Below are 14,868 nucleotides of genomic sequence, written 5' to 3'. Positions count from 1 at the left end.
CCTCACACAAGGAACATCAGCAGCGGAGGCGAGAGAGAAAGAGCAATGTGTGAAGGTTGGACAATTCACTCGCTCTCGCTCTCTCTTTCTCTCTCTGTCTCTGCCTCTGTCCCTCTCTCTCTCTCTCTCTCTCTCTCTCTCTCTCTCTCTCTCTCTTTCTACAAGCCAGGGCAGACATTTGCCCTCCCAGAATTTAGGTAGATGTCTTTTTTTATTTTCCTGAAAAAGCACACACACACACGTCTCCTCCTGAGAAATGAGATCGGGTTGAGGGTTGCCACGGCGCCTCATCAAAGGCAGAGCAGCTCCATGCCCTCTGCAGCGGGCAGGTCCGTTCTTCATCAGAAGGGTTGCCATAACCGCGCCGCTCCTTGTGTTTGGCGGCCGGCCGAGCCGTTATGTAATTGTTGAGAAGAAGTTTCAGTTTAAGTTCTAGTTTGTGTGAGTGAATATGTCTGCATTATCGTTTTCTGTGATTACGCGTTTAAATTCGCAACATGTGTGTGTGTGTGTGTGTGTTTGTGTGTGTGTGTATGTGTGATTGCGCTTGTGTTTGTTTGTGCGCTTGTGTGTGTGTGTGTGTGCGTGTGTGTGTGTGTGACTTTGTGGGGGTCTAATGCCCACTGGGTCAGAGGTGAGCTGACAAACCGCCTTAGATTAAACTCAGATCAGCACGACCTCCCACACACTGCACGCACACACACACACACACACACACACACACACACACACACACACACACTTGCACAGTCACTCACACGCACAGTCACACACTAACATACAGTCGCACACACACAAACACGCACAGAGTCTGCATGAAAAAACTAAGCGAGTGTGTGACAGGATCTGGTTCTAACCTGTTCCTCCACTGATGGTCCATCTCATGGACCGACGGACTCAGCCTCCTGTTAGTCATGAGCATTCCTGACCAATCGGGCGGAGAATGAATGGGGGGGGGGGGGGGGGGGGGGGGGTGGACCGTACGGTGGACTCAGCCGGGCTTTTGATAGTCATTCCTCAGCTGTGTGACGCCGGCCGCACGGCGTCCTCAGCCATGACCCCCCCCGGCCCCGATCAAACGCTGTGTTGTTGATTCACCGCGTCAATAAAGACAGCCTTCCGCCCCGCAGAGCACTCAGACCTGCCTCTTCAAAGACGGCCGGCCCCATTAACAGGGGGACGGAGAACGGGTGACGGAGGGTGTGGGGGTTGGGGGGAGGTGGGGGTCGGGGCGGTGTGTGTCGCCACGTAACAGGATGCGATTGCTGCACTTCAGACGGAGGTATTAAGCACTAAGACTTGTGTATCCTGTTATCGTCGTCCATCTCCTCCCAGCCGCCGTTTGTTTTGGCTGTTTGGACGGCAGAGTTTCCGCGTGTATACATAAGGGACGTGTGTGTAAATAAGACGGTTCTTAAAATGATGCGGGAAATCCAGAGGTTAAATCCGATAAATAATTAAAGATGAGTCAACCTGTGATGAGGTCAAGTCTGAGGCAGTAGGGAGAGAGAGAGAGAGAGGAAGAGGGAGCAAGAGAGAGAGCGATAGAAGAGACCGAACAAGTTCATGGTGGGGTCATAAATCGGCGTCCTTATGACAAATTATATTCTTGGATTTTTTTTTCCCTTGGTCATAACGATCTACGTCACACCGCAATCGCGCCCCCATCCCATCATAATTGTCCGTGGGTCGTCGGTCTAGCATCTGACCAGCGGTTGAATATCCCCCAAGTAGCCACACATATTTAACTAATTTGCGATATTTACACTTTAAGAGCAATGTTCCAGGAATGATGGCGTTGGTCGTTTTAGTGACCATATATGTAACTGTATCCCTGCAGGCCGTTCCCTTGCTGTCATAATATCGCAAATCCCAGTCAGAACCACTGCTCTCCCATACCGGGTCCTGTCCTGAGCTCCTCCACTGGAACAGCAAAACAAACTCGGCTCCACTTAGAGCTAATGTGTTTTGGGCTGGATGAGATGGGGCTTGATGTGTGTGTGTGTGTGGGTGGGTTGGATGCAAGGGGGGGGTTTCGAGGGAACAGAGCACTTAATTCTCTGAAAACGTTGCGCCATTCTTTGGAACTATCATTTCCTGGTTGATTTACAGACACCTGTGTACAGTCACACCCACAAACACACACAAATATACACAAGGACTCGAGTGTCATTGTGAGACATAGTTATTAATATAGATTTATATGTACTATATCCTTCGATGTTGAACATTAAACTGTATTCTATAGATTACATACCATCCTGACTAGGACAAAGCTAACAATCAACACATGACACAGAAACAAATCATCTTGTTCACGTGGGTTGTGCCCCATGTTTGCCCGTGTGTCTCGTAGATGGAGGGGACTGGCTGGTGCAATAGTTTTTTTCCGCTTTTTTTAGCTGGGATTGAAAGGCAAAGTTCCTATTGGGGTGCGATGCTGATTCTCTCTTTAAGTCTGGTAAGAACCACCTAAATAACAACAACATGTGCTCTCCCAGACTGATGTCAGGCTGTCTTTAAATGAATGTGTGTGTGTGTGTGTGTGTGTGTGTGTGTGTGTCATCCCGTTTCGTACCTGATGATGTTTCAATGAGCCTCCTCTGTCTCAACAGGCCAAACAATCTTTACCTTGAGGTAAAGACCCAGAGACAGACGCAGCTAGACTCACTGAGGGAGGGAAGGAGAGGGAGGAAGAGAGAGAGAGAGAGAGAGAGAGAGAGAGAGAGAGAGAGAGAGAGTCAGAGATCATTTGAGGTTACCAAACATCCTCTAGGATAAATATTTCTTCAAAGGAACAATGTCATCACTGTAGCGCCGTCGCTCTTTCCCCCTCCCCCCTAACACTTCACTTAACAGAGAAAACGTTAAACGTATAGAGATGTTGGCAGGCTGATGAAACCCTTGGCAAGCGGTGCGAGGAGGGGGTGATGTCACGCTGATCACTGCTCAGCACTCAACCCTGAGTGACTGACTGCTGCCCCGGGGAAACAAGCAGAGAGCGAGACGCATGGAGAGGGATGAAGGGATGAGCACTGATTGGTTCTCCTCCAGCTAAACGATGCCCTTAACCACAGATTCTGGATCGGTTTAACCCCCCACACACACACACACACACCTCTCGACCCCCTCCTCCAGGGAGGGCACCCACAGCGTTTCAGATGTCTTACCCCCCGTGCGCTTGTTTGTTTCATGCCGAGACTCACTTGCACACGATCCCTTCTCAACGCTGGATTATCTGTGTGTGTGTGTGTGTGTGTGTGTGTGTGTGTCTTCCAGGCTCTGATAAAGGCGGAGGGGACGCCACAGGTAGTGGACCTCAAGGTAGGACCCCGGAAACAGTCACCCCCCCCCCCCCCTACATCACATCACAAACACCCAGCATCATTCCACTGACCCTGTTGACCAGTTGGTCAACCTTCCTAACTCACTACACTACCCCCAACAGATTGCAGACGACGCAAACAGGAAGTGCCCGGACATCGCGGACCGCCTGCGACTCCTGGAGCAGGAAGTGGCCCGCTACCGAGAGGAGTCAGGCCAGTCCAAGGCGGAGGTGGAGAGGCTCATGGGAGCTCTGCAGGACGCCGAGGGGGACAGATCCAACAGGGACAGGAAGATCTCCGAACTAGAGAGGTGAACACCCTGTGTGTGTGTGTGTGTGTGTGTGTTCGGTGTGTGTGTGTGTGTGTGTGTGTGTGCGACGCAAGCCCGACGCACAACGCCGCGTGCACATCCGACAGTTAATCCCAGGGACTGTACAAGCCACGCTTGAACCTGGCATGATCTGGATTCATCTCGCCAGCGCTTTATTTATAAAAGAGTAATCCACAAAAACATAACCGTCTAACCCCTGTCCTCCCAGCACTTGAGACCACTTCCATGCCGTCATGCTTTCCGTCTGATCTATTCATACCGTTTAAGTACACACTGGGCACTTTGTATATAGTGTTGTTTTTTATAACCGTGCAATTAAACAATTTATCACATAAATGTTGTTTTTCCCCAACCCCAACCCCCCCCCCCCCCCCCTTTTTGGTTATTTATTTTTCTGTGTGTGTGTGTCTCCAGACCTGGGTGAGTAGCTATAGTGTGTGTGTCTCCCATCCACGTTCACTCGCAGCCATTCCACCGTCGTCATCTTAACCTCACACTGGGACTGTTTGCTCTCAGTGGGCTTTTAAAGTGTTTCTGGCGGTTAAACGTGAGAAAAGGCTATAGGTGTTTTGGCCTGCCACCCGCACCAACCCTTGATTTGAGCGGTCCCTGTGGGAGGGTTATCACACACAATTACCGCCTCCCTCTTCCCGGCATCGCTGCACAACAAACAGACAGATTAAATATTTTCTGGGTCATACAACGGGAGATTTATAGGGTGCTATGAGGATGGTGGTCCGTGGGAGGAGGTAGGTTCTGGGGGGAGGGGGGTTCACTTGTGTACGTGTACATCATCCTAGCCCTATCATCAGTCGATGTTTGTGCCTCCAGTGTGTGTCTGTGTGCACACGCCAGCGTACACGCATGCAATGGTGTGCACATGTTTTTCATTTGCTTCTCTCTGTTAAAACACACCCGTACAGTTCCATGTGTGAACCGCTCGTGTTGTTGTGTAAGACATATTTGCCTTAATGGTTGTGTGTCTGTGTGTCTGTGTGTGTGTGTGTGTCTGTTTATTTGTATGTTTTTGAGTGCAAGCCAGTCAGTCAGCCGGAGGTGTGCCAGTTGGAGGGAGAGTATTGAGGCCAGGCTGAGTGACACTGACTGTTTATACTGCTCTGTTTATTACTGGAATACTGCTACCCAATTATCATCTGATTTATGGATTGGCACAGTGTGTGGTGTGTGTGTGTATATGTGTGTGTACCCAAATTAGCAGTTGTTTAGTGCCAAGACGGAAATGTGCTTGTGTGTGTGTGTGTGTGTGTGTGTGTGTGTGTGTGTGTGTGTGTGTGTGTGTGTGTGTGTGTGTGTGTGCGTGCGTGCGTGCGTGCGTGCGTGCGTGCGTGCGTGCGTGTGTGTGTGTGTGTGTGCGTGCGTGCGTGCGTGTATTTATAAATATATATATATATATATATATATTGATATGCTTTTTGATAGTATTTATGTTTGTGTGTCTGTGTCATGATTTATAAACACATTGTAAACTTTAGAATAAAGAATCCCATTTTGTCAGTGCATGTTGTGTGTGTGTATTTGGGCCTGTGTGGGCCTGTGTATGTATTTGTGCCTGTGTGTATGTTTGGTGTGTGTATGTGTGAGAAAGTTTGAATGCGAGCAAAGTGGAAATGGATAGATTCTCGGCAGGGGATTACTGCCCGCTGAGAGGCGAGAAGTAATGCATGTGTGTGTTTGAGTGCGTGTGTGTGTGTCTGTGTGTGTGTGTGTGTGTGTGTGTGTGTGTGTGTGTGTGTGTGTGTGTGTGTTCGTGTGTGTGTGTGAAAGAAGAACTATTCCCTGGAAGCTATAGGCCCCATCAGGTGTGTTAAGCCCTTGCTGCAGCCGTCGCTGGCGTAGAATGGATGTGGATGGGCTGAATGTGCCGGGCCAAACATGGTTTCCTGTCTCATTCATTACCCGTTTTACAGAGTCTCCAGTCTGCCGTGGAAAAATGCATGCTGACTCAATCTCTGTGGGAAAGGAATGGGTACAAGAGCTCACCGGGGATGGTGTGTTTGTGTGTGTTTGTGTGTGTGTGTGTGTGCTGGTGTAGGTGTGTGTTTGTAGTTGTGTTTGTGTGTGTGTGTGTGTGTGTGTGTGTGTGTGTGTGTGTGTGTGTGTGTGTGTATGTGTGGTGTGGTAGAATGTCCATGATGTATGTTGTAGCTGTGTTTGTGTGTGTGTGTGTGTGTGTGTGTGTGTGTGTGTGTGTGTGTGTGTAGGTGTGTGTGTGTGTGTGTGTGTGTGTGTGTGTCTGTATGTGTGCTTCACTATCTGCATGGTTGTGTATCTGTGTGTGTGTGTGTGTGTCCTGGTCTGGTTGTTCAGGGACCGTTGCTGTGTGTGTCTATAGATCCCTGGGGTTGCATGACATAAGCGCTTGGCACCCACAGGAGATGGGCCTCTCGTGCTCCAGATGCTTCATCTCGCTGAGGCCTCTGTCTCATCACCGCCAGCCTGTCCCAAGTTTATCAGTCTGAGCCCTCCCTGCTGGCAGGCAAACACTAGGTCACAGGTCACATGAGGGTCAGGGGGTCAACACAAGAGGACCAGGTGTACTATCTGACATGAGGTGCTACTGTGTGCTGGTGAGTAATCGTAGAAGGAAAGGAAAAGGAAATTAAAGTTGCTTTATAATGACACCGTCGGGAGTTGATGGTGCCTCTGGTCGGACGGATCTGGTCTTGTGTCGTTAGCGAACTGTCAGCATCGCGTTTACGGCAGACTGTGTTTATTGCAGGGGTTTGTGTGTGTGTGAGTGTGTGTGTGTGTGTGTGTGTGTGTGTATGCAAGTATGCATTTACTCACCTTTTCACAAGATCGTATTTCTCCATGCGGGACGGGAGATATATGTGTTGTCTTGCGTGTGTGTGTGTCTGTGATAAATGTGCGATGTGTTATGTCTCTGGACAGAGGTTGGAGAGCTGTCCTGTTGGAGGAACATCGGATGGCTTGTTAACCGCTCTACGGCTCGGCAAGGAGGGAGGGAGAGAGAGAGAGAGAGAGAGAGAGAGAGAGAGAGAGAGAGAGAGAGGGAGAGAGAGAAAGAGAGAGAGAGAGGGGAGAGAGAGAGGGGAGAGAGGGAGAGAGAGAGAGGGAGAGAGAGAGAGAGAGAGAGAGAGAGAGGGAGAGAGAGAGAGAGAGAGAGAGGGAGAGAGAGAGAGAGAGAGGGGAGAGAGGGAGAGAGAGAGCGCAGATGATGAGGAAACAGACGGGGAGACGGAGCGGGCCAGCTGGAACAGAGTTAACTTGAGGCAAGCGCCATCACGGTACATGCGGCCAAACAGGTCACATTAATAAATACCTTCCACCCGGTTTGCATGGAGGCTTCCTGACAAACCGTTTAACCGCGACGGAACTCGTAATGATCCCTTCATGTCAGCGGTTAAATCGGCCCGTCACACGCGCTGTCTTGTTTGTTTGCTTGCTTGTCGTTTTAGCAGTTGAAGCGCAACCTTTGAGTAGGGTCATCAGGAACAGCTAATGGGGAGGCAGAGGAACATCTTTAATTGCTGTGTCTGACAACCACACGCAAATCTGAATGCTGAGGTATTGGGATATGGATATAGACAGGTGAACATAGAACATTGAATAGCTGTATGGAAAGATCACATACACATTTCAATGGCAAGCACACATTTTGAACATTCACCGAAATTGGTTTAACAGTAGGATTTGAAACAATTCTATGTTTTTTTCAACAAACTAGTAAATGGTGAATAAAAATAGGATTGGGTCTGTGCTTTCATTTTCTGAGTGAAAACTCAGCTTCCATGTTTTCTCGTTCTATTCCCCAACATAAAGTAATTGTTTAGGGGTTAGTGTCAAGCTTTCAATGACGTCCATGGGGATTCAAAAGTTCCCTGATAAAGTGTGTGTGTGTGGGGTGTGTGTGTGTGTGTGTGTGTGTGTGTGTGTGTGTGTGTGTCTGTGTGTGTGTGTGTGTGGGGGAGGGGGTCAATTCATGTGTTTTAGTAATTTAACACATGCTGATAATAAATAACTATTATTTATTAATAGCTCACAAACATAGCAGAGTTCACTAACATAGTGCTGTATGAATGAACAATCCAGGCTACAACCATCTTTAATATTTATTACAATACTTGTTTCTTTTTTTTAAAGTTCACTTCTTAATGGCTCTGCAAGTCCTTCCTGAAGGCTACGATATTTGCTAGCTCCAAACTCAGCATCCGTGATGTTTGAAGTGGTTTCCTGCGTGTGTCACCCCTCTGCGGTAGTTCAGGAGACGGATCACACCTGTTACTACGCCGGGAGTTCAATGCACCCATTGTTTGATACCCCAAATCACTAAAGCACATACAACGCAGAACGTCTGATTCATCTGATCCCTTCAGTATAGCTGCACCCGCACGCACGCCCCACACACATTCCCCGAGCCCTCCTCAAAACGCAGGGGCCAACGGTATTTGTTTTAGGATATGAGACGTCCGATTCCCGTCTAAGCGTTGGTCAGATGTAATCAGTCTGGCTCTGTTTGGAGGTTCCTCTCTGCTCCTCCCAGCAGGGCCACGATAAGGCCTCAATCTGACCCCACCGATCCACAGGTTTTTTTGTATTCTTTGTTGAATCCTTCAGATGATGCAACTGTAACTTTTCTCCCTCGCGTCTTGATACCTTAGTCACCCGAAGGGCTTTGTTTATGTCTGGTATTGATCAAAAAGAGAGCCGGTCTATGAAGGACATGAGGAGTGATGCAAAAAGGGAGTTCTTTATGACAAAGTACAGCTAAAGCCACTGATGACTAATTAACCAGATGAAGGGGGAGAATGATGAAGGCAGGGTCAAGGTTCAGGGTCTTGCAGGGAATATGAGAAGAGACTGGTTTGGTTGTGTTAATGAACCCTCACCCTTTATTCCCATTTGTGGTTCTTAAGACAAATCATTACATTAACAAAGAACTATTTGTCTCCATGATTATGAACCTTACAATTTTGTCTCCATGAATATGTCTATTATATCTCTAAGATGATGAATTAGCCGTGTGTGCTAACAGTATTTCACTTGAATAAGATGACTGATTAGCCTCGTACACTAACCAAGTAACAGCGTTTCTTTTACATTTCGAGTCATACTTTTCCGTTTGGAGGATTTGCCCCGGCGGAGGTTCCCTGTCGACCCTACAGCCCTCAGAGTCGCCAGCAGCCCACTGGTTTATAGGGCTCGTACATCACTGTCACATCGCAAGGACCGCCTCCATTTTAGAGGCACAGGCGCATTTGGATGGTGTGTTGGTTGTTATGCTTTTTGTTATTGTTTAGTTATTAATCAGGAAATGTTTTTTCATTATGTGAATACATCATTACGTTTGAAACTGGCAAAGTAAGTTTTACGTGACACATGACAAAACAAGGTTTTGATAAGCCCAGGTTATGGTACATTCACGTTTATTTAGGATTTTACAGTATTTCAACTCTCTTGGGTCCTTTCACAATGGCAGTATCGCCAATAAAAAATCCAATGGTGAAATCTGATGTCCAAGCCCCATACACCTGCAGTACACTACCAGTAGCATTTATGTCTGATAGCTGATATGCCCGCATTGCAAGGTGACACTCCACAGGCCTGCTTCTCGGCTTATACAAACAGGCCTCGACACACACACGTACGTGCATGTGCGCAAACTAACACACACACACACACACACACACACACACTCACACACACACACACACACACACACACACACACACACACAAATATATACAAACACACACACGCAAACTTTGATACAAAGTAAAGCTCAAACTGGAAATGTTTTTCCGGTTACCGATGCGGATGGTATTGCTCCTTTGAGGGATTTGTTTGTGTTAGTTTATTTTGAACATATTTATTTTCCCTATGCATATTTTCATAATACCTCCATGTGCTACACACCAGTCCGCATCCTGTGTGCACAAAGATGTTTCAAATCCCCAATGGACTTTTAATGGAATTAAATTACTGAAGGGTGAATTTAATGCGAGCAGGTTATGCTATGGAGAATTTATCCCTCAAACTGTCTAAAGACTCTCAGACACAAAGACACACACACAACGACACACACACAAACAGACACACACACACACACATACACACACTCAGCGTATATGTGTCCGTGTGCAGGGCAGCTGGTGGCGCAGTGTCAACAGATTGGCGCGGCTGTGGAATAATAATGTGGGGTGGTGGAGCTTGCCTGGTCAATGGCTGTTTACAAGACTGGAGGGTTCTCTTAAGGACTAATTTGTCACTGTCAGCTTTCTATGCATTTTCTTTGGCCTAAAAAAATAGGTGCCAAATTTAAATGTGCTCAAAGAGCACATTTTTAAAGTCCACATGCACGTGTTGATGCGTGGAGAGGTGTGTGCTGGATTTCTCAATGTGTGAAGTGTGTGGCGGTTTCTTTCATGTGTGTGTGTATGCTTGTGTGTGTACTTATGTCTATGTGTGTGTGTGTGTGTGTGGCTAAATAACTAGTGTGGCGGTGATGGTAAATACAGAGCTGTCCTAGCTGGTGACTGCACGGGTTAACTCTGTAATCAACACCTTAGAAATGCACAACACGGACGGCAGATTTATTGCATGTGTGTGTGTTTGTGCGTGTGTGTGTGTGTGTCTTCTTGTGTTGGTGTGCATGTGAAAGCGCATTACGCGTGCAAGTGAGTGTTATTGTCGTTGAGAGATTTACACACACCTTTTCAGCTACAGGTATCAGGCCCTGTCTTGTCTGAGTCTGCCTGTCTGTGAGACCAGACACAGCTCCTGTCTGGCTCTCTGTCTGTCTGTCCGTCTGTCTGTCTATCTCTCTATGTTTGAGATCAGACACATCACCTGTCTGTCTTATTCCCTGCCTGTTCAGGCACACATGCCTATCATACATAACCTTTGTTTTATTGTGTAACTGTGTGTGTGTGTGTGTGTGTGTGTGTGTGTGTGTGTGTGTGTGTGTGTGTGTGTGTGTGTGTGTGTGATTATGTGTGTGTGTGTGCATGTGTGCTTGTGTCTGTTTGTGTGTGTGTACGTGTGTGTGTGTGTGTGTGTGTGTGTGCATCAGGGAAATATGGATGTATCCTTTCTCCTCCTTTCCTGTCATCCATAGCATTCTCTCTTTCTCTCCATAGTCAAATCAATTCACCAAACGTCCAAAAGCAGATGATGACGAGTGAGATGAAGACAGATGGACTGACAGACGGTCATCCACACTCGCTATCCCAGGTCAGTATGTGTGTGTGTGTGTGTGTGTGTGTGTGTGTGTGTGTGTGTGTGTGTGTGTGTGTGTGTGTGTTTGTGTGTGTGTGTGCATGTGTAGCATTCCTTGTTCTTTAATTTAGCTGTTCATCACTTCCTCAACTAATAAAGTTCAGGTTGACTGAAAGGCCTTTTATCCTCCTCCTCCACCTCCTCCTCCTCCTCTTCGTGTTTCCAAGTTCATCCCTTTGTGCTCCAGATTCTTGTATCCTTTTCTCCTTTTTCTCTCTTATCTTAAATCTTTATTTTCCTCCGTCCACCTTCCCTATATCAACATTTCAGAAAGTGTGTCCTTTATCTCTGCCTCCGTCACTCTCTTCTCCCCTCTCTCTCTCCTCCAATCCGGAGCTTTCGTCCACTCTGTCAAACCCAACTAGCTCACCCTTCGCTCCTTCCCTCCCTTGGTGCGTCTCGCCAGCCGGCGCTAAGTGGAAGAGACGGGCGTTTAGTCAGACAGAAATCAGGTCCATACGCCGGCCGGCAGTGGGGGGCATAATGGTTCAAGGGCCGGCAGAGAGCAAGAGAGTGTGAGAGAGAGTGTGAGTGAGAGAGAGAGAGAGAGAGAGAGAGAGAAAAGGCGCAAACGTTATCCACATGTGATGTGATGCACAGCGACGTCCACCAGCTGAGACACGTGTGTGTCCTCGCTGTGTGGGTCAGCCTGACTTGTGTATGTGGGTGGAGTGTCCTGATGTTTGCGCTTCAGACATTGGAGTGGGGGTGGGGGTTTGGAGACCTTTGCAGAGGTGTTAATCTGCTGGGAGTGCAGCCATTCCGGCCCTTTCCCACAGGACAGATGAAGTCGATTGGAGCGCTCTTTCTCTCTCTCTATCTTACTCTCCCCTGGCTGCACCGCCCCCCCCCCCCCATCCCCACACACACTCCTCCCCCAAGGCGTTCCACACGCTGGGTTTACACTTATTTGGATGATTCTGTGTTTACTGGCAAGGAAAACATCCCTCTTCCCTCTTCAAACAGTCCCTGAGCTGGTTGTTCTCTTTTAACAAGCCCTCAGAGAAATAGTTTCCAAGTTGAATCCATCTGGATATTTAGAGAGATGGATAGATACATAGACTGACTGATAGAAAGATAAACAGTCAGAGAGATAGATGGATATATAGATAGATTAATAGACAGACAGACAGACAGCTAGATAGATGGATAGAAAGACTATTATGAACGAATGCAGCTATTTTTTGCTGGCTCAGCGTAAGTGCTGCCCTTAAGCCCCCCATCCCTCACTCTCTCTCCCTCTCTCCCTCTCTCCCTCTCTCTCTTCCTCTCTGTCTCTCTCCCTCTGTCTCTCTCTGCACGTATCTCCCAGTCCATCAGGAACAGTGCACGCTCCGAGGGTAAACAAAACACAAACAAGCCATCTCTCCTCTTGATCCACCCGCCTCCTCACCCCCAGCACACCAGAACACCCCCCCCCTCTCTGAGTTTATGTGGGACAAGGGTGGGGGGCGATAGCATCTCTCTCTCCACCTCCATCGTCTCCATGGCCGCCACGCTGCGTTTCCCAAACACAGAAGGAAACTCACATCGGAAGTGTTCGCCGACTCCAACCAGACTTTCATCCCTCCGCCCCAGCCACTATAACCCCCCCTCTCCCCCCTCCCCTCTCCCCTCCCCCTCTTCGGGTCGTGCTCAGCCGTGGCGTGGGCGATCTGTGACACTCCCTCCCCGTGCACGGCAGCTGTTTGAAAAAAAAGTGAACTGACGAGGACGAGATTGGAGAAGGGGGATGATCTTCCTTTGATCCCTCGTGAGGAATGCTTTCATTGGAAAGCAGGGCTCGGAAACCGTCAGCGTACACACGTACGCCAGAGCCGTGGTATATGGCATTCTGGATAAGCCATCCGAGCCGTTTTCGGGGTTTTCAAGAAGTCCAGAGGAACACCGGGTGCACATTCACATTTCACCAAGCTCCTCCGAAAGCAATGGAATCGGAATCGCACAAAGATGCACGGAAAGACCGAACCAAAGAAGGGCAGAGCAAACGAAAAGATGGAAGAAAAGGAGATCGATATCCATGTAGACAGACAGATGGGGTGATAACTGTCTCAAGGAGTATGAGTGAAAGGTTGAATCGGTGTGTGCGTGTGTGTTTGTGTACGTGTGTGTGTGCTTGTGTGTCTGTGTCTGTACGTCTGTGTGTGTGTGCGTGTGTATGCGTGTGTATGCGCCCGCGTAAAGTGATGGGATCAGAGGTGCCGGAGCTGCTGGGAATGTGCATTCTCTCACTCCCCACTCGTTTATTTGAGTGATTATAATCCCACCATCACCAGAGGGGGCCAGACGATGTAATGAGCCGTCCCCGGGGACCCAGGTGCTGATTGGTTCTGCAGCCGCAATTCTCATCACCTTCGCACCCGTTTCGCCCTCTGTTCCTTCCCTTCTGTCTGTCTTCAGTTTTTCCCCATCAACCCTTCTTGTTTCTCTTTGTCCTGCACCATTGAAAAACTGTGTGTGTAATTGTGTGTGTGTGTGTGTGTGTGTGTGTGTGTTATTCTCTTGGCTCCCCGACTGATTCGCACCAGATCTGCAGACGGACATGCAGAAAACGCACATGCACACGCACACACACACACACACACACACACACACACACACACACACACACACACACACGGGCACACGTACACAGGGGCTACCACGGCCGGACCCTCGAGAGCGAAACCCAAGCAGAGAACTGTGTTTGTACACGCGTGTGAAGGTGTGTGTGTGTGTCGGAGTCTGTCTTTGTGGGGCGGGGTCAGACCTCTGCTTGTTGATGCTGGTGCATCGAATTACTGCCAATCTGTCACATCCAATTATAGCTCCAGACTGCTGACACACACTGCCTGCCTCTGTACCAGTGTGCGATCGCGAGCGCGTTTCTTGTGTGTGCGTGTGTCACCACGCATAGGAGTGTGTCAGTGTGTGTGTGTGTGTGTGTGTGTGTGTGTGTGTGTGTGTGTGTGTTTGCCGCCGCTCACCTCCAGCTGTGCCGACGTGAAGAGCCACAGGCGCAGGGCAGTGATCTGGCTGACTGGGCACTTTTTCAGCCCCGGGGCCAGGATAAGACCCCCTGTTGTTCCAGTCACTTTCAGCCCCCCCGCCCCCCCCCTGAGTTCCCACTGCAAATTCATCAACGTTGCAATGAACCGCCGGCCATTAATGACCACAGGATGAGGGGAATACCAGTGGCATACCAACCAGTGGCATATCCTGCATTTTAGGATATGTCACTTACGGTAGCTACCCGAGGCTAAATGGCATGCTAATGCTACTGTATCATGCTATTAAGTACTGTACCATGCTAATAGGTTCACTATCTGTGTGGTGGATTTGACCGCACCTAATCCTTTTTTTGCTCTCCATGTGCTTCTCTCAGAAAACCAATGTTTAAATCATTCCAATGTTTTCTCGTCCGATGTAACCAAAAAGACCAGGATGGGCTTTATCTCCCTGTGCTTTTTGCCTCTCCAACACAATTAGAGAGGGAGCGAGACAGACGGACAGAGACACAGACACAGACCGAGAGATACTGTGAAACACTGTCAGAGCGATACCCAGAGGCAGAGAGACATAACAAGAGGCATGGAGAGAGGAGGGAGAGAGAGAGAGACATACAGATAGAGTGCAGGAGGAGAGAGATGGAAGGGAGGGTTTGTTATTTCTGTCCAGTGTTTTCTTTCACAGCTCCAGCATCCAGTGAGGAGCAGTATCCCCTTTCCCCTGCTCCCTGTAGGTGTCAAGAGAGCCCACACACACTCTGCACCAGTGGTTCCCAACCCTGTGGTCAGGACCCTGCTTGGGGTCCCCTGATATGCACGTGGCGACGCAGGAGATTGCTGAGATTGCTGAAGCGAAAGATATTTGATGATCCAAGTTAGCAAACCCTTTTGTTTTAAAAAGGTCTCATAGACCTCACGACTGCCTAATGATTCGTAGCTATGAGCAAACTGCTACTTATCCTTT

The 14,868-nt window shown here is 48.6% G+C and overlaps 1 protein-coding gene across 1 annotated transcript in view; it reads left to right on the top strand.

Moving 5' to 3' along the window:
- Positions 1–14,868, top strand: part of LOC307079848 (ERC protein 2-like) — a gene marked incomplete at both ends in the record, with an annotated part of 113,078 nt that overhangs the window by 51,781 nt on the left and 46,429 nt on the right. Inside the window, 2 exons of the mRNA XM_079742356.1 lie at positions 3,449–3,636; positions 10,779–10,872. Coding sequence (XP_079598482.1) covers positions 3,449–3,636; positions 10,779–10,872 — 282 coding nt within the window. The remainder of the gene's footprint in view (positions 1–3,448; positions 3,637–10,778; positions 10,873–14,868) is intronic.

The sequence above is a fragment of the Pollachius pollachius genome, assembly GCF_949987615.1.
Source record: "Pollachius pollachius genome assembly, chromosome: 8".
NCBI lineage: Eukaryota > Metazoa > Chordata > Actinopteri > Gadiformes > Gadidae > Pollachius > Pollachius pollachius.
This window is presented reverse-complemented; position numbering and strand designations above follow the sequence as displayed.